We start from the raw sequence: 18,832 nt of genomic DNA, 5'->3' as shown, positions 1-18,832 counted from the left end.
AGCTGTTACACAGCTATGCACAGCACACAAGTTATAGAGGGGCTTTTAAATGACTGTTGTCCTATACTGTGTCAGTGTCAGAGTATCTCAGAGCCTCTGAAATAGCTAAGAATTCCAGGTCTGCAATTAGCAAGTAAATTTTTTTCCACTTCAAAAATGGCACTTACTCTTTGGAGTCATATAGGAAACAGAAAATACTAAAGAGTAAAACATGTGCCTTTGACCTTCCTGATTCTCCCACTGCAGAGATGGGGCATGACAGATAGAACACTATGCTTGGGAGTCAGAAAAAAAAAAAAAAAACTTGTAAAAGTCGCTTGTGAATCACAAGTGCTATATAACAGTCGCTATTGTTGCTATCACCATGCCCACTATTTTCTAGCTTTTTTGCTTTCCTTTTTATCCTTCTCATCTTTGCTGACTTTGTTTGCCCTTTTCTTCTTTTTGGCAACATAATCTTTGGCTTAATGAGTAAAAATCTACCTCTCTTATCCCCAATATCAAGAGTCCATTTTAACTGCTGCCTCCAATTTAGGGTTAGGGTTAGCTGTAGGCCATTCCAAAATCAGTAACATCCAAAAAGAATTTATTTTCTTCTCTAAATCATATCCTACTCTGATTCCCCTACTTCTGACTGTATGACTAGCATTCACTCAATCACCTATGTACAAAACCTTGCTATTATCTTTGACTGTATTTTGGGCTGGTCACTGATTTCTAACTCATAGTCTGGAGTCTGGGAACTGTTCAGCTGAATTAACTCCCCCTGACATTTCCTGCTATCATCAAGGTCTCAACACAAACAGCTGTAGGCAGTATTGATAACACTCTTCCTAAGGAAAACTTTTCTCTCAGGTGAGTCAGTTGAGAAATCACCATCTTGTGCACTAGGTCACCCAGAAAGACTGATTTTCTATCTTATTCTTTGTCCCTCTGTTTCTGTCTCTGTCTTTGTCCGAGTGTCCCTATCTCTCTCATTTCCCTCCCTCAGTCCTTGCCACTCCCAATTGCATAACACACAGGTTGATAAATTGATAAATTTGAGATATTTCTTCATTATTCTCTACAAAGTTGTACTGAGCTCTTCCTCCAAAGTCTGGTTGGGGACAGAAGGTATACATAGGAAAAGAAATCTTCAAAAGCACATTCTATTGGAAAGACCTGAAACTTCATTTGTGGTACCACCCACTTGGGTCCCAGAGGTGAGAGGGCCTGAAGAGATAAAATGGGATGAGTCTACCATCTATCATCAAATATGCAATCCTATCTAAACAAAAGGAGAGCTAGTTCAAAATAACACAATCCAAAACCATTACTATTAGGCAGCAGTATGTATAGAGGCAGACACATCACCAGTTCAGTTCACAAGCATTTATTTTCTAGTTATTTAATATTTTGTCATTATTTTCTTATTAATTATTATCATCTTCTAAGAGATGGGAGAGACATGCATTCAAAAGCACATCCTCAGACACTCCTCCTTTTCTGTCTGGCCCTCTTACCTCTGGAACATTGCTGGGTGCTGCCCCAAATGAAACCTCAGGTCTTTCCAATGGGATGTGCATTTGAAGATCTCCCACTCTTCCTACATACACATTCTGTCCCAACTAGACTCAGCTCCTTGTGATCTCCCCTCCATATAGCAGGGAGAAGCACTCTGCTACTACTGAAAAGATCTACATCTCTCTTCAATCTTTTCTATTATCCTTAAGGTTTCCAAAGTGACATCCCTAAAGCACAGACCTCACAATGTCTCTCACCTGACCAGAATACTCTAGTTTCTCCCTATGATCTCTAAGATGAAATTCAAACTCTGGAATCCCCATTCTTTTTCAAACCTCAACTTAAACACCATGTCCTATACGTGACCAACTGCTAACGTGTCTACTGAACAAAATTACCTTGTATTTATTACATACATACTTGTTTGTGTAAATATTCTTGCCTCCTATCAAATGTGAGCTCTTTTTAATTTATATTTTGGTGTCCCCTGTGCCTAGTAAATGGCCTGGCACATAGTAGAGATTTAATAAATGCTTATTGATGAATTATTGATTTATTTTCTTGCCATGAGACTTTGGGGAAAGTCACAAATAATAACTACTTTCACTTTAAGGTTTCCCTTGAAACAGTCCCATAAGGTAGTTGATACAAATATTATTATTTTTGTTTTGCAGATGATTTTGATGTTCTAAATGTGCAGTCACCTGGCCAAGTCACAAAGAGGACACACTATATCAATATAGTGTGAATATATTCTCTGATTCTCTGTCATGTCTGATTCTCCATTACTCTTCATTTACATACAGAAGCTATTTACATTAAATATACCTTATCTGCTCTGCCTCTTTTCAGGGGTTATAAAGATCAAGTGAGATAATATAAGTAAGGTGATTTGTAGCTATAGTTTTGTAATCTACAATTACAAGAATTTTCACTCCAGCCTCCTAGTCTACACTAAAACCATTTTCCCTGCTCCCTCTCTTCCTCTTGGCTTCTCTGAGTCCTATGCTAAGGCTCAGCTCCAGGTTTCAAGTTCTAGAAAGTCTTCCTGCTTTCAGGGATTCAAGAATCCCTCCCATCTTGACTACTCACTGGACACTTACAGGGGTCCTCAAACTATGGCCGTGGGCCAGATGCAGCAGCTGAGGACGTATCCCCCTCACCCAGGGCTATGAAGTTTCTTTATTTAAAGGCCCACAAAATAAAGGTTTTGTTTTTACTATAGTCTGGCCCACAGTCTGAGGGACAGTGAACTGGCTCCTATTTAAAAAGTTTGCAGACCCCTAATAGCATATTGCCTGTTTTAGTTAGTTAAACCTCTTGCACCCTCCTGCCTCAAGGCTACACTGTCCTGATTGGTTTAGGGCTCAAAGTGTCTACGTGGCCCCAGTTACCTGTCATGTTCCTACTGTGCCACAAGACACGGATATTCGTCTCCTTTTCTACCTAGGAACAGTAATTAAAATAACATTGGCATTATTTCTAGAAAAGCCATGCCCTCAGGCATGCCCTTTTGGCTCCTCTAACTACCCTTGTGACTTCCTTAAACAAAACTGCCCTCCTTGGCCATCACTCTGCAATATGTGTCGGTTCTCACTGAAAAAGGGAAGGACTGTTTCTCTTAAATTTGTATTCCTAGCACTTAGCACAATGCTTGGCACATATTGTGGGATCTGCTTAATTGCCTCCTTTTTCTTTCTACCTTACTTCCTATCGCCCAGGATTAGGTACTCTGTCTTATTTGTCCCCCAGATTTATGTCTTCCAGACTCCATGACTGGGTCTTACCCAAAGGTGGTACTCATAAAACATTTGTTGATTTGTAGCACTCTAACAATGGAGCCCATTTTTGATATTGTACAGAGATAATTCACAGATAACTTCAGTCTATATATAACTCCCCTCATCAATCCTCACCTATCACCTCACAGGAGTCAGTCTTGCTAACCTTACACACCTATCTGTTCACCAGAGCTAATGGTGTAAAGTGACTGGATAACTTGCCCCCCTTGCCCAGCCCAACCGTGCCAGCACTTCTGGGTGGTGAAATGGCCTTGAGGAGGAAGTAGAGGGAAAGGAAGAAAGCATGGGGTGTGGAGAATAGTCACACTATCTGTAATTCGCCCTCTGCATAATTGAGAGTTGGCTGTAGGCATTATAGATGTAAACACGATTGCTTTGGAAAGGTCTAAAAAGAAGCTAAGTTAGCAATATACAAGGACATCATCATAATAAGAGCCAGCTATATATATATAGGGTTTCTTTTGCTTCCATTTTCAGCCTCTATTAACTACAATAATTAAAGCTGCATTTGCCGTCCAATAACAGCTCTTGAATGAAGGTAATTATATGTTAGTCATAGTAATAAAGCTGCCACCGAATTGAGAGCATGAGCATTTGGGAATTGAGCTTTTGCCTGCTAGGAAGTGCCACATTATGAGAGTTCTTCCTGGCATGCTTCAGCCGTAGCTAGACTGAACAGCAAAATGGTGGAGCCTTTTACCAATCCCCAATGTTTCTGCTTCGCTCTACTGGGAACCCAGGCCAGCCCACTGGTTGCTGGTGTATTTCCCTGACACCATTAATCCCCAAGGAACAGGTGACTTTTCAAACCACCTCACACAAGACTCTTATTCTTCTCTCTGCCTGTAAGTCATTTCAATTTTTCTGAGCCCGAATTTCCTCATCTGTCAAAATAACTATCAGATAATGGATGAGAAAGTGCTTTCAAAAATACAAGTATTTTTTAATGTAAATCTATGGTATTACTTCTTAACTTTTTACATACTTAAGTTTATTTGTTTGTTTGTTTGTTTGTTTTTTGTCCTAGAGAAGACAAGACACTTTCACACCATACAAAACTAGGCTTCAAACTAAAGTCCTTTAATGCCAAAATGACAGCTGGTAGCAAACTGACCTCTTTAAAGAAACAGAAGATAATTTTTTTACTGAACCTAATACAATCAGAATAGTACAAATGAGGGAAGAATAAAGCATTTTTAAAAAAGTATGGATCTTGCTATGTTGGCCAGCCCCATCTTGACTAAGCTGTCACCATTCTGCAGATAGGAAATGGATTATCTATATTTATTGCATTGATTTTTTTTAAAAAATGCTTTTTGGTGATATTTTCCTGTTTCTCCCTGAAATGATACCAGAAACATTGCTCAAATATCATCAGATTTTAGGTCCTACCCTGGAGACAATCTACTCCAGGCTCCTTCTTTTAGCTGAGGACTGAGATCTAGAAAGATCTAATAGTAGGAGACAGGATTAGAATCTAGGTCCCTTGACTCATACATAATCCAAATTCCTTCCACCCTACCATGCTATCTTCCTCTGCCTTTCCACCCTACCATGCCTATCTTCCCTCAGCCTTTTCTCTGTGCATTTGGGAAATATCTGTTAGATATTTCTTTATTTTTATCTTGCTTTCTTTACCGAAGCTGAAGATCCCCTCCCTCCTGTCTGTATAAGCTCTAAACTCATTTTCTTGAATTCCTTAAAAAGGAAAGCACTGAAATCTAAAAGCAGAAACCTATTAGCCCAGCCTCACAGAGGTACAACTTGTTCCAATGATAACTTGTTCCTATAAGGCATATTCTCCATCATCAGGGGATGAAAAATCCAAGTTATGATAAATGGCCACCTTATAAACCTAGATTGTTGCCAAAGAAAGAATTGCTCAAATTCCCTTAAGAGGTTAACCTGGAACATTCAGCTCACACCATCACCTTCTAAGCAGAAGCCCTGCATGCAACCTACCAAGAGGAATGCTAAGTTCACTGAACACATCCTCTGGTTCCCAGGAAGGCAATGGATGGGGCTGTTTCGTCTCCATCTCATTATAGGCCAGTGAGCTCATTTCCAGGGACTGGATTTCTGGGAATCTGGAATTTTCTGAAAAATATAAATGAAAATATGTAATTCATAAAGCATTACACCATGAGAGAGCTCTGCAATTCATTCATATGGGCTGTTTAACCTGGCAAATGATTGCAATTTGGAACCAAAGCAATTTAATTCAATTTTCACCATGTTAAGACAATGGCATACACATTGAAATGTTGGCATATCTTTTCATTCTGTATATCAAGGAGGGAGGGCTGCTTAAAGCTTTGGCTGGAGCAGTCTATTGGTATCAAATGATAGTCAACCACCCTTAGTATAATTCAGCATGGTCTGCCTTTTTGCGAGTATCCAATTCCCACATTTAATCTGGCAAGAAAGGCAATGCCCTTCTTGCCCCAGACCTGTCAAACATTACTTCTTAAGATGAACTCTAACTGCTATATAAGATGAGTTAATCATGTCCAATACATGTTCAGACTTATGCTGACAAAGTAAAAGATGCCCAAGCAAAGGAAGGTGTTTCAGAAAGCCTGTCCTTCCTTTATTCTAGGCTGTGCCCCAGGTTTTCTGAGGTTGCTCAGTAGTAGTCTCCACAGAGATTCAAAATAGAACAGGTAGAAGCTGCCCAGATCACCCTGGGAACGGTTGGAGTGACCTTTAGAAAGCCTGGAATGCCATGTTCTGACCTGGTGCTTCTATTCCACCCGGAAGAGAAGAATCAGCTAGGGATGAATTTGAAGGATTTTTTATTCTTGGTTCTATTAGAACCATCTTCCTCCACACACACACTAAAGCCTCAGGTTAGTCTTTAGGATGCTAGTTAAAATCACTATGAGAATTTTAAGGAATAGTCTCTCTCTGCTCATTAGCTTCTAGTTTTTGTTTAGTATGTCCTGAAGCTTATGGCTTTGTATTGTGGGTAAAATGAGGCTAATTGTATTTTGAAACAAATTTATAGGGTCCAGCATAGTCATACTGAATCCATTACCTCATAGATCTTGCATCACTGATCTTGAGTTGGAATAACAATCAGGAATAACTAACATTTAGATAGTGCTTCCTATGTGCTAAGCAGTTTATTGATATTATCTCATTTTGATTCTTACAACTCTGGGAGATAGGTGCTATAATTATCCTCATTTTAAAGATGAGGAAACTGAGGCAAATAGAAGTTTAAGTGGTTTGTGCTGTGTCCCACAGCCAGTGTTTGGGGCTGGATTTGAACTTGGAAGGGACCTCAGAAGTGATCTAGTTCAATCCTCTCATTTGACATCGGAGAAAATTTAAATGATTTTCCAGGGGGGCAGAACCGGGAGGGTATGTAATTTATTCCAAATCACAAAGATCTGAAGTGATCGTGTCAGGATTCAAATTCGGCACCTGTGATTCCATGTTACTATACTATAATGCCTCCTTCTATCAAATCAAAGAATCACAGAATGTCAGAGCTTATAGGGAAGGACTAGTGGTTTAATCCATCTTCCTCATTTTAGACATACTGAAACTAAAAGCTAGAAAACCTAAATGATTTATTAGATGGCAGATATGGAGCTCAAACTCAGGTCTGCCTACTCCAAGTGCTCTCTCCACTGGGCTATACTGGCCAGATGTAGAGGAAGATCACAGAACAAGGCCTGGAGGGTTATCATTCTGGAGTGGGCAACAAGAGAGGAAAAAAGAGTAAAAAATGGGGCAGCTAGGTGGCACAGTGGCTAAAGCACTAGCCCTGAAGTCAGAAAGATCTGAGTTCAAATCTGACCTCAGACACTTAACACTTCCAACTGTGTGACCCTGAGCAAAGCACTTAACCCCAATTGCCTCAGCAAGGGGGGGGGGAAATTTTTAAAAAGAGCAAAAAGAAAATCCCAGTCCCCTTCCCCACATTCTTCTTCCATCCCTCCTTAAGTCCCTTGAGCAGTTCAGAAATAGTTGCCTCAGGATTGCCCATGTGGACCTGTGCCATGCAGACACAAGAGAGGCCAGGCTGTTAGTTGATCTACAGGAACTGTTGCTGTTTTTGCTGATAATCTAAACTAATTTTAGCAGGAGTTCATCTAGGCTCATGTGAATTCAAAGGAGACCATCCTGTCTGCTTATAACTCCCTGAAAACTCATTGCCTCCTATCCTATTTCCTTTACACCATTTGTCTGAAAGTCTTTAACAGTTTTACTTGGCTCATGGAAGCTTTCTTTCAATGCTATTAGCAATATTATTAGCCTGCAATTAATAGTAGACTGCAAAATTCCTGTGTTATACCCCTCCAGTTAGGAAGTTCATAAGTTAGCCGAGCAGCACAGAGAAAAAGTTAGTAATTACCCTCAGTCAACATTTCTTGGCAAGCCTGGCTTTGGTTCCTGGTCTCTGTGTGGGAGCTGGGCTTCTCCTCTGGTTTGCTGCCTTCCTGTGTCCCGTTTTTAGGGGATCCCATCAGCTTATAATCATCTAGGAAAAGACCAGACTGGTTACCCCCCTCCTCTGCCGGTTCTTGGGAAGACATTTTCTGGGATGTGGGGACTGGGTGAACATCTGAGGTTTCATCTTCCTTTTCTTCCTTCTTGTGGCAATTTGGGTCTTTAGGAAAGCTGTCCTCCTCAGGCTCATCTGGCTTCTTCTCAGTGTCTAGATTTATGTTTGTCTGCCCTTCAAGCCCTATTTCATCAGAATGGCTCCTGGAGACAGCACTTTCTCTGTCCGACTCGAATCTGATTTCAGCATCTCGGCCAGCAGCAGCAGATTCACCTGCCTCCTTGGCTAATTCCCCATGATCAGTGTTCAGTTCTAAAGGGGTCATCCCACAGGAGGGGAATATTTCAGAGCAGGTTTTGTCCTTCTGCCCAACTGGCACAATCTCTTCCAGTTCTGTGATGTCTGGCTCCATGATAAAATCCTCCTCTTCCCCGACCTCGTCCACTGTAACGAGTTCTTCCATGTTGGTAGGGTACCAGCTCTCCCCTTCCACCTCACTTCCACTTTCCCAATCTTGTTCCTGTATAAAAACGTTGAATGTTGATCAGAAGATGGCTAACAAAATGACCTTAGCAGTCCAGAGACCGGCCAAAGTGCTCTACCCATGGCCACAGAGAATGCTCTAGGCAGAGTGACCGACCGAGTGGTGTTCTAATTTGAACTGGAAAGAATTACTTGGTAATTCAGTAGCACTAAACCTCTCAAGCCCCACACTGCAGGCCATGCATTGCTTAAAGAGTGTTGTGTTTCCCTTGGTGTTTTGAAAAGCACGTGGCTATATTCTGAATTCCTTAAACACTACCTGAATTGAAAAAAGCCCCAAATGCTTCAACTATTAGGTTTAAAATAACACATTTTACCTATTAAAATATCATAAACAAAATTTTTAAAAAAACCCTTTCAACTGTTTGAATTATCTTTTTGTGGCAGTGAGCATCAATTTGATAGGCATTTGGGCACAAAGCTATCAAAATCCTGCAAATACCTTCTCCCTCTATGGGCAAAAATGTACATGCATATTTCTCAGTTTTGACATCCACTGGAAACACTTTCTTAATGTTCCCATAGAGCCCAAAGACTGAGAAAGCAGACTCAGGGGATCAGTTTTCTCCTGTCACAGATACTGATATCTTCCTCGTCTGACAACTTATGACTGGAAAGTTATGAAGCTGGACAGTTTCCAAGAACATATCTTTGTGCCTCCGAAGCAGTAAACTGTGTATGTGTGTTTCACTCTAATTATATAAAATAATCCATAGCATTACAAATGATGTCTAGGACTTATGAGCTTATGATCTAGATTCATTGTGGCCTCTGTTACTTGAAATTCTTTTTTGGCAAGATGGTCTCTTAAATCTTACAATATTTTTAGCACACATTTTCTCAATGACTACAGCCAAATGTCAGGAGAAAGCTATCTCTCAAAGTCAAGGTGGCCTATGGGCATGTGTCTGTGCATGTATGTGCATGTGTGTACATGTGTGTTTAAAGGGAAGGAAGATATGAGCCGACCTCATTCAGGGAGAAAAAAGTGGGATATCTGAAAATGGCTACTTAGCGCCTTGTTGTCACATTTCCAAATGGGGGAAAAGATCTTCACAATATCTTATATGGCTTTGATACAAATCTGGGTAAACTGGTTGTATCTCAGATGAGAGTTACCTTTTCTTTCCTTTCATTGACTGCATCAGAATCTTCTATTTTCATAAATTGGGTGCTTTCCTCCAAAACTTCCTGTTCTTCTTTCCCAAGCTTAGAGGTATAAAGATAGAACAAAATAAATAACATCAACAATGGACAGTGGGTGAGGGGAGAGACAAAAAAGGCAATATAAATATGAAATGAAAAACATCTTCAAGTTAAGTCTTCAGTAACAAATTATGACATTTTCACATGAGGGGGGTAGCACATGTGGACAGAGTGAGGCTGAATCAAGAGTTCTTCATAATCTAGAGTCCATGAATTTCTTTTTTTAAAAAAATATCTTAGGTTTCTTTTATTTCAGCATAATTGGGTTTTTTATAATGCTACGAATTTTATTTTAAGAATTTAAAAACATTATTTTGAGAAAAGGGAACACAGGTTTTGTGAGAGCGCCAAAGGAGTCTGTGACACAAATATATAAAAAGTTAAAAACTTCTAGCCTATTTTAAGATATTCTTAGTAGGTCCAGGTTGTTTAGTGAATTAAAAATCTACAGATGACCTATACTTCCCAATTCTAAGAACTATCATTTAGCATAGTCAGGGTGACAAAGTGACAGCCATCCAATCGATATCCTACTTGCGAAACATTCTCTTCCCAATAACTATCCCCAGGATAATTACTCTGTACCACCAGTATCCTCTCCTCCTTTCTTCCACTATTACAGATCTTATAACAGTGATCTATCTCTGGTCTTTCTAATGAAAAATCCAAGCCCAGAGAAGAGGTCAGCCTGAATCCTCCAAAAACAAAGTCCACAAAATAACTTCTCAAGATCCCAAGAGCATTTTTCCAGGTCCATACTTTGGGTAACAAATCATTTTGTCAACCTCTCAAGGGGAAACACTTTTCCAGTAACTCTTAGGTAAGGATGGGTGCAGGATAAAAGACTCCAAAAATCATTTTTCAGTTCCCTGAACTGCTCCATCTTGGCACACAAATTAGGCATGGGAAAGAATTGGAGCCTGACTGGTATCCTCCCCCTGATACCTTCAAGACCATTTTAGATTATGAGAGTCGATTTTTGTCTGAGGTCTTTGCTTCACATTCCTGACACTTGGTTTTGAACTGAATATTATTGGAGAAGAGTAGCTGACATGAAAGAAGCAGTGGAGGGGGACTGATAATTACTGGAAACACTTGCCAGGAGGAATTGTGATAATGACCTTACATTTCTATATAGAAATGTATAATGTTTGGATAATAAAATGAGTCAGTGATCTTAGTTCAAGAAAGAAAAATTTTCCCCACAGACATATAACAACAGAAGGGTATATCTTACTCAAAATGAAAAATTAGATAAAAAGTGTGGTGGAATAGGATTCTCTACCCAGAAGATTTAATCATATGAAGAAGTCCATGAATCACAGGGGGAAAGCACAGAAATGAGCATTTGGTTGTAAAGATCTATTAAGAGACATAGAAATAATATTATCATGACACTATTTTCCAGATTGTAAAGAGAAAAAAAAACTGAAGAATTCTAGGAAAAGATAACAGAACTGACAGTCATGGAATGTCAGCAATCTAGACATTACTAATATGTTCTTTTGGGGAAAAAAAACAAATCAGATTTGATAAATTTAATTGTTGATTTGCTTTGATGATAATTTCATTCTTTAAAAGGTGGAAGAAGCAATGAGATGAATTACTATTCTGAATTTGATAGTGACCAATAACAAGGAACTGGCTGATGGAAAAATAATGGGAATCTGATATAGAAGTAGTCATGACATTTTAAAGTTCATGATATGGAAGTGTGGAAAATCTGGGTAGTTTAATGCTTACCCTAAATTCTAGGAGAACAGATTTTTAAAAAAAAAATATCAGCGACATGAGAGATAGGCTCCCTTGAGCTACAGGTGACTTTGACTTATGAATGATATTAAGAAAGCAATTCCAAGGACAAATTCAAATGATTCCAATAAGGAAAAGGGAAAAATTATTCAATGAGACTACAAAGCTACCATTTGGATTTAAAGAGACACAATAGATGATTAAAGCATGGTCCAGTAACCAAGTATAAATATAAAGGTATGATGAAAATTAAATCCAGAATGAGCAGAACCTTATGATAGATGCTAAGCACAACAAAACAAGCTAGTTATGTTTTACCTAGGTTGTAGCTAAGAAGACCAAAGACAACAGAAAGAGCTGTTCTTACATTTATGGTTGTGTGAACCTATGATCTAATGGGAATTACTTATTGTATTTGCCATAAGACCTGATTAGAAGTGTTTTCAGACTATAAAAATTTCTTTCTTCATGTCCCAAGTCTTTTTCAGGGACAGAAACTGAAACATTTTGGAAGGAACATGGGTAGCAAAAGGTACTCTCCTGGAGTTGGAACATAAAAATATTCTCTTGCCAAAAGGGTTAGAATAATAGTCTCATCTCTGTTTATTACTATCCTGGATAAGATATTCTTGATTTTAATAATAATAACAATAATGATATCTAGCATTTATGTAGAGTTTTACATTTTAGAAAGCATTTTACAAGTATTATTTTATGCTCACAGCAACCCTAGGAGGTAAGTGTTATTATTACCTTATTTTTCTAGATAGAAAATGAAGTCAGAGGGTGAAGTGACTTGCTAGGTTCATGTAGTATCTGAGGATATTTCAGTTCCTCCTGACTCCAGGTGCAGTGCTCTATCCACTGTGCAAACTAGCTTTCAGATGCTCATTTGTAACCTGTTGCTTAAAGGTCTATTGCTAAATACCACTAAGCCAACTTTGGATGCTCCTAAAAGAAATAAAAACTTCTTTGGTTAAGAGCATGTGCAATAGAAATTATTAAATTACTGGGAAACCTCTAAGATTAAATTTGCATATGTGTAGCTCAGAGCTCATTTCTAGATGGCATAATACTTTTGGGAGGATTCATCCTCCCAAAAGTTTTTGATCTTTTGCACCAAGATGTGAACCCACAGTTAACTGACCAATTATGCTTTGGGGATGTGTCAACAGCAAGGCAGGCATGAGTCTAGGATATAGGTTGGTTATGAGTGACCAGAGGACCTTCCAGTTATTGAGATTTGAGTAGAGCCTGAAGATGAGGATGTTACAGATGATGTCTTCTGAATCCAGATAAGTCTTTTCAAAATAATTCCCTATTTTCCTCTGGGATGGGATGGCACATAGGCAACAGAATTTATGAAGGATCAATTATGTGAACCCCTAAAATCAGTACTGTCTATAACCCTATTACAAGGTCCACTGTACTTTACAAGAGGGTTACATAATTGATATATATGGACATGTATACATATATGTATATATATAAATAAACAAATTTAGTATGCAACTATATATGACTCACATGCCTGTTGAAATTTGCCTGAAGCTTTATTATGTGATATTATGTAATGCTTGATCTGTCTCTACAAATTTTCCATGTATATTCATAGTTTGCAGAGGCTACAGATTTTTTTTTTAAGCTTGAGGAGAGTATGTTGGGGCTATCAACCTTCATCACTGTGGCAGAGCTGAGAGGTGTATCTGCTTTTCCCCTTCTCCTTCAGATGTTTTTAGTGCTTTGTTGAGGTTCATCTGAGGCTCAGGGTAATTTGCATGGCCCAGCACAAATAACCAAAAAAATGATAAGTACTTAGAAAGGCAAATTGAAAAGGAAACTGAAAAAAGCAAAGTTTTCCTCCCACATCAGAGACTCAGCAGGAGTTTCTGACCATTTTAGGGGCACACCTTAAGAAGTAGCATGACAGTTAGAAGAGCACTTTAATTTGTACTCAAAAGGCCTCAGTTTGAAATCTGCCTCCATTTACCAGTGACATGATCTTAGAAAAGTTATTTAAACTTCCTGGAGCTCTTCTGTTTTCTCATCGGTAAGATAAGTCAGACCAGATGACTTCCTTCTCTGAAACCATGATCTCATGATCCCTGCTGATTCTGTGGCAATGAAGACATATATGGAATTCAGAGATCCAACTCTACTACGAATGGTGGGTGGGAGATCTTTGGTTGAGAGGGCAAATCAGCAAGTATTTAGAGGTATGGCCAGCTGCCTAAGTGGCCCTTTGGTGGCAAGGATGGAGTTGTGAGCCTAATGACAAATAAACTGAAAACATGCTAACCAGCTCAGGACATGTGGACCCCAGCTATCTTTCTGTCAGAGTTATAATATAATCCTAAAGAAAGAAAAATCAATGATTGATAGAAAGAGTTGGGGAGGGGACAGGGAGGAAAGGCTGAGGCATAGGGAAGAAGTAAAACTTTGCATGGAATAAGAGACCAGAAAATGCTGTCCTGCTCTCTCCCTATGAACAAACATGTTAGGCTGGAACTAGGATTTCTCTCACAGTACCTAAAATCAAATTTCTGATCAGTTCTGAAGCCCAGGTAGCTTTCAGTTATTATCCAAAAAAGAATGGATTCAGATCTACCTTATTCCAGTTGAGGGAAGCGGTTCCAAAAACTCTTCAACCCTCTTTTTGGACAATGGGCCTGTACACAAGAAGGACTATCCCTTGCAAAAAGTTATGGGAGGGATAAGTGAAGGTCAGGTTAGAAACAAAGTTATTCCTTCCCTAGAGATAGGGCATGGATTGGTAAGGAAATATGCAGAAAGCTAACTGAAAGGTATTTTTATTAACTAGCCCTTGCTGAGCACCCACTTTTGGCACAGCCTAGGACCTTGACAAAGGTCCAGGGCTTAGGGGAAATCAGCAGTGTGCTGTTCCTCCACTTTTGCATGGAAGAGAAAATAGATTCTGAGCTGTCCTGAAGGAGAGTCACCAAAAATCAGCATAGGATTGCAAGAGGGTCAGAAGAAAGGGCCATTCTCACTGGCTTTGGAGAATAACTCCAAAGTAAGTGAGTGAGAATCAATTGTTTTCTGGTTAACAGCTGACAGAAGCTACTTTCCTGCCAGCTAACTACTGCCACCCTTGAGCTTGTGAGCTGAGGTACATGAGAGGCCTTGGGGGAATCACCTCAGTTTTCAGTTCCCTAGAGATGCCTTTCTTGGTGCCATATGTATGTACAGTCCAAAGCCTCCGTGATTATCAGGCCCATGGATCTATAAGCTTATGGCATCTAGAGTGGGATTCAAGTGAGGGAAATGGGAAAATATGCAAATTAAAGGGGTGGAAAAACAATCATCTTCCTTATGTTAAAAACTCCTCTGTGCCCAGCCCCAGCCTTAGACATTCTGAGCAGGTCTCAGGCTTCAGGAGAGGTCCGTGGTTAGTCTATAAACTGTGGAACTTTCAAGACTTCCCCTTGACTCATTGTGTGAACTGAAGCTGCGCCACCTCAGGCCTTTGAGAATCCTGGATGAAAGGGGCCAGGTAATTGCCACGTCTTTTGAAAAGAGAAGTAAAACAGAACAAGCAATTAAGCGTGTCTAGGAAAACACACCAAGGCTGGGGGGGGGGGGGGAATGGACAATCATAATTCTGTGGGAGGTGGCCACTTCTTTCCCTTACCTGCCTTCTCTAAGGAGTTGGGATGGGTGAGGGAGGGAAGATCTAATCTCACTTGGCAAAGTGTGTGGGTGCCTAACTCCACCCTGTACACAAAGGGCAGCAGATAAACTGCAACAAGCCAACCTGAGGCCCCACCAGAGCCAAACACCTTTAGGAGCCAGGCTCTCTGGCCCCCTTCCTCTGCAGGGGGTGGGGAAGTGTATTACCTCAGTCTCCACTGCTTTGCTCTCTCCTGCGTCCGCTTCTTCCTCTGGACTTCTGTCTGATCTGGCAGCTTTATTTTTTTCACTCTGTTTGGCCTTGGCATTCTCTGAGCTCCTGCTGTCTCTGGGATCCAAGACGTCCTCCTTCCCTGAGTCTTCACAGTAGACGTGTCTTTCCCTTAATCTAGGCTCTTCTTTTTTTTTGGACTTCAGAGGACTGTCCTGTTGCTGCTTGAGATACCTGTCGGGTTTGAGCTTGGGATCCTTTCGGTAATAGCCATCCTCCCGGCCTTTGTAGCCAGACGAAGAGTGGAGTGTGCTAGGGGAACTGGGCCGGATGTATTTATCTCTGTGTCCCCTCATTCCTTCAATCCGGCTGTCCAAGTCAATTTTGTCCAGTTGCCGTGGATAATGTTTCCGATCGTGAACCCAAGTGTCTGTCCTGTCCCTCTTGTCATCTCCATTTTCCCTCCAGTGAGTCAAATCTCGCTCTTCCTCTCGCCTGGCGTAGGGGGACTGATCCCAGGAATCCCTCCCATTGCCCCAGTCTGCACGGGGACATAGAGGGCTGTGGGAAGAGCTGCAGGAGGTGAAGCTGGTCGTGTGGGACCTTGGGGAGAGGGAGCGGCTCACTGGGCTTCGGGACCTGGGTCTCTCGGGGCCGTATCTGTGAAGGAGAAAAGAGTGTGAGCCTGTAAATGTGCACAAACACTTCTTCATACAGAGATAAGCCCATACAATCACAAACACTGATAAATGCACCGATACAGTTATACATGCACACACATTATAAAACATGGAATATATGCACATGTAGTCAGACACATAGATTCATATGTACACTAGACATGTGGCCCTTGGCAACTAACATCTCTGGGTCTCACTTCTCTCAGCTGTAAATGAGGCAATTGGAATTATTCGCCTCTGTGGTTTCTTCTAGTTCTAAATCCATGACCCTATTTGAATATGTGTGTGCATATATGCACATATAATATATAAACAGGTACCTATACATAATGTATAATATCGTACACATACACAAGTGTGTATATGTAGGAACTTATGTGTGTATGTATAATATACATGTAAGTATATATGTGTATGCACATGTGATATATATATTGATTACATTATCTATTTATATGATTTATATTATTACATATCCTTATTACTTGTGCATGCATGTATACACATATGTATATGTACACAGTATATAGAGAATTTATGTGTGTTCATAATATACATAATGCACACATAATTTATATATTGGCCACATTTATCTATTTATATGATTTATGTGATTATATATTCTTATTTGGTGTGCATACATGTATACATATACTTGTGTATATATGAATTTATATGTGTGCATAATATACATGTAAGTATATATATGCATCTGTAACTTTTATATTTCATTTATTATCTATTTCCTGGATACATATATCTATTCATATGATTTATATGAATATTTATATATCCTAATTTGTTGTGTATGTATATATATATACATAAATATAAATGTCTATATATACACACATTTACACAGAAAGAGAAAGAGAAAGAGAGAAAAGCAATCAAGTCTAATTGCCTCATTTTACAGGTGAGAAAGCTAAGATCCATACAGCTAATGAGGGAAGAAGATGGGATATAAAATTTGGTCTCTCTGACTCAAAGACCAGAGCTATCCAGTACATCATACTGCCTCCCACACAAGTCCAAGGATATGTACTTATAGACATGCCCAAATGCATATATATATACAACTATGTACAGAAACTGAAAAGCACACATATAAACACGGTCCTACACAAATACTTGATGATTAAATTAGACTTTCTACATCTGACCCTCTAAGATTGTAGCGCTAAGATTATAGGTCTTATCAAGAAGAAGCAGGCCTGCCTTTTCTGATCATACAGTTGGATATGGATTCCAAAGACCATAGTTACTCTAACAGCCATCAGATCTCATATGTACCATGAGGGTTACCTGCCTGAACCAGTAGAAAACCTGAGACTTAGAAACACAAGAGAGATGAGGGACGCTAGAGAGATACATGTTATTTTGAGCATGACAAACCAACCGCATTACATCAGGTCTCTCAATGCTGTTGCTGCCACTTTAATATGATCGTATGTTTATATCTGTGGTAAATTTTAATCCTGGCTTGACATACTGGCTTAAGGCAAACAGAGTTAAAAAGATAAAATCTGTTGGGGGAAAAAGTAATTCATTCCAAAGCCTAGTGTGGATGTTTCCTGGATGATGCTTTCTGTCTTGTGTTCTCTACATTCCCGTCCATTTGCATAAATAATTGAGTGTAGATTGTAGGCAGAAACCACTAAAACAAAAAAGCTTCTGAAGCTTTAAATGAAAATAGTCATGGTCCAAAAAGTCAGATTAATAAGAGGTTCTTTCCTACCATTTCTTCCCACCAATGTTTTTGCATACAAGAATGACCGCAACATTCATATTTTCTAGAGACTAAATTTACGCAAAGAGCAGTCCTGAGCTTAAAACAACCCTTTCATCAGACAACCAGAATGTTAATTCTAAAGGTGAGTCTGATGTATCAATATGCTGCCATTGAGAAATCTAAGAGTGAAACTGATACTGGGAAGCATTTGACCCTGAGTGATGGGATATTATTTGGGGCATATCCTACTCTAACCATCAGTTAGCTGGGTGGCAATAGCATAGCAAAAGGCTTCTTTCTAAAGTCTTCATGATTGGTCAGAGGTAGGACATGTGATTAAAAGCTTGCTAATAAGGGGAAAGTTTAGCAGAAGAAAACTTGCTCACATTTTTCTCTGCAGTAACATGAGGGGGTGTATTCCTACAAAAGTTACTGGGAAGAGGTCAAATTAGCTCCAGGATCTTGGTCAGATAAATGAATGACACCAGAGCCAAAAACCAACTCCTGAAGGGACTTGGAGAATGATCTATCTTAGAATTAGCTTATTTTCAATAAAATGAGCTGTTTAAATAATATTCTTACATTAGCAGTCCTTGAACTTACTTGTATTTATTACTCATGAATTAACTTTCCCCTTGAAAATAAATTGTGCAAGCTGAATTTTGACCTAAGCTTATCTGGATGTCGAAGCTTTTGATACACAGTTACTATAGCAGCAGTTTCAAGGTAAGGGGTAATTGATAGAGCATAGAACATCAGATTCCAAATTGGGTTATACCTTTTATTAGGCAGGTCATGAGAGCAGATGGGAAGGATAATCTGCCTAGGCCCCAGAACAGTATTTATAAAACTCTGGCTGACTAGCCATGATAAAAATGTCTTAGGGATCCCTTCCATGAAGCAGATTTCTCATGTTGGATGGGTGAGAAGACAACAAGTACTCAGCTTGATTTATGGTCAGGGCATTCATTGCCTGGTTCAACTTTCCTTATGATGTAAAATGTGTGAATTTTATAGACTGCTCAGAATTTGCTTTACACATGGCTCAATTCTATTCCACAGATCCCCTGGCCAGATATCCTTTACCTGTCTGCTTCCCGGAACAAATCACGCTCCCTCTGAGAGTGGATGTCTTGGATGATGGCTGCAACATTTTTCCCAGGTTTCTAGGCAAAAAAAAAAAAAAAAAAAAAAAAAATTAAACTAACTTTAAATCAGTCTTGGCAATATCAGAAT

At 39.5% G+C, this 18,832-nt stretch overlaps 1 protein-coding gene and 1 long non-coding RNA gene across 3 annotated transcripts in view; one reads left to right on the top strand and one right to left on the bottom strand.

Moving 5' to 3' along the window:
• RBM20 (RNA binding motif protein 20) overlaps positions 1 to 18,832 on the bottom strand; it is a 239,826-nt gene that overhangs the window by 12,076 nt on the left and 208,918 nt on the right. Inside the window, exons 8-12 of the mRNA XM_031955834.1 lie at positions 18,683 to 18,762; positions 15,181 to 15,844; positions 9,484 to 9,573; positions 7,672 to 8,341; positions 5,268 to 5,402 (exon numbers count right to left, since the gene is read on the bottom strand). Of these exons, the coding sequence (XP_031811694.1) occupies positions 5,268 to 5,402; positions 7,672 to 8,341; positions 9,484 to 9,573; positions 15,181 to 15,844; positions 18,683 to 18,762 (1,639 nt within the window). The remainder of the gene's footprint in view (positions 1 to 5,267; positions 5,403 to 7,671; positions 8,342 to 9,483; positions 9,574 to 15,180; positions 15,845 to 18,682; positions 18,763 to 18,832) is intronic.
• LOC116421893 lies at positions 14,750 to 18,794 on the top strand. Of its 2 annotated transcripts, XR_004232483.1 has the most exons (3): positions 14,750 to 14,836; positions 17,662 to 17,738; positions 18,659 to 18,794. It is a non-coding gene; the product is annotated as an uncharacterized LOC116421893 (long non-coding RNA). The 2 variants fall into 2 exon arrangements; XR_004232482.1 differs by lacking the exon at positions 14,750 to 14,836 and having other exon boundaries at positions 16,967 to 17,738.

This window comes from Sarcophilus harrisii, chromosome 2 (assembly GCF_902635505.1).
Source record: "Sarcophilus harrisii chromosome 2, mSarHar1.11, whole genome shotgun sequence".
NCBI classification, from domain to species: Eukaryota; Metazoa; Chordata; class Mammalia; order Dasyuromorphia; family Dasyuridae; genus Sarcophilus; species Sarcophilus harrisii.
This window is presented reverse-complemented; position numbering and strand designations above follow the sequence as displayed.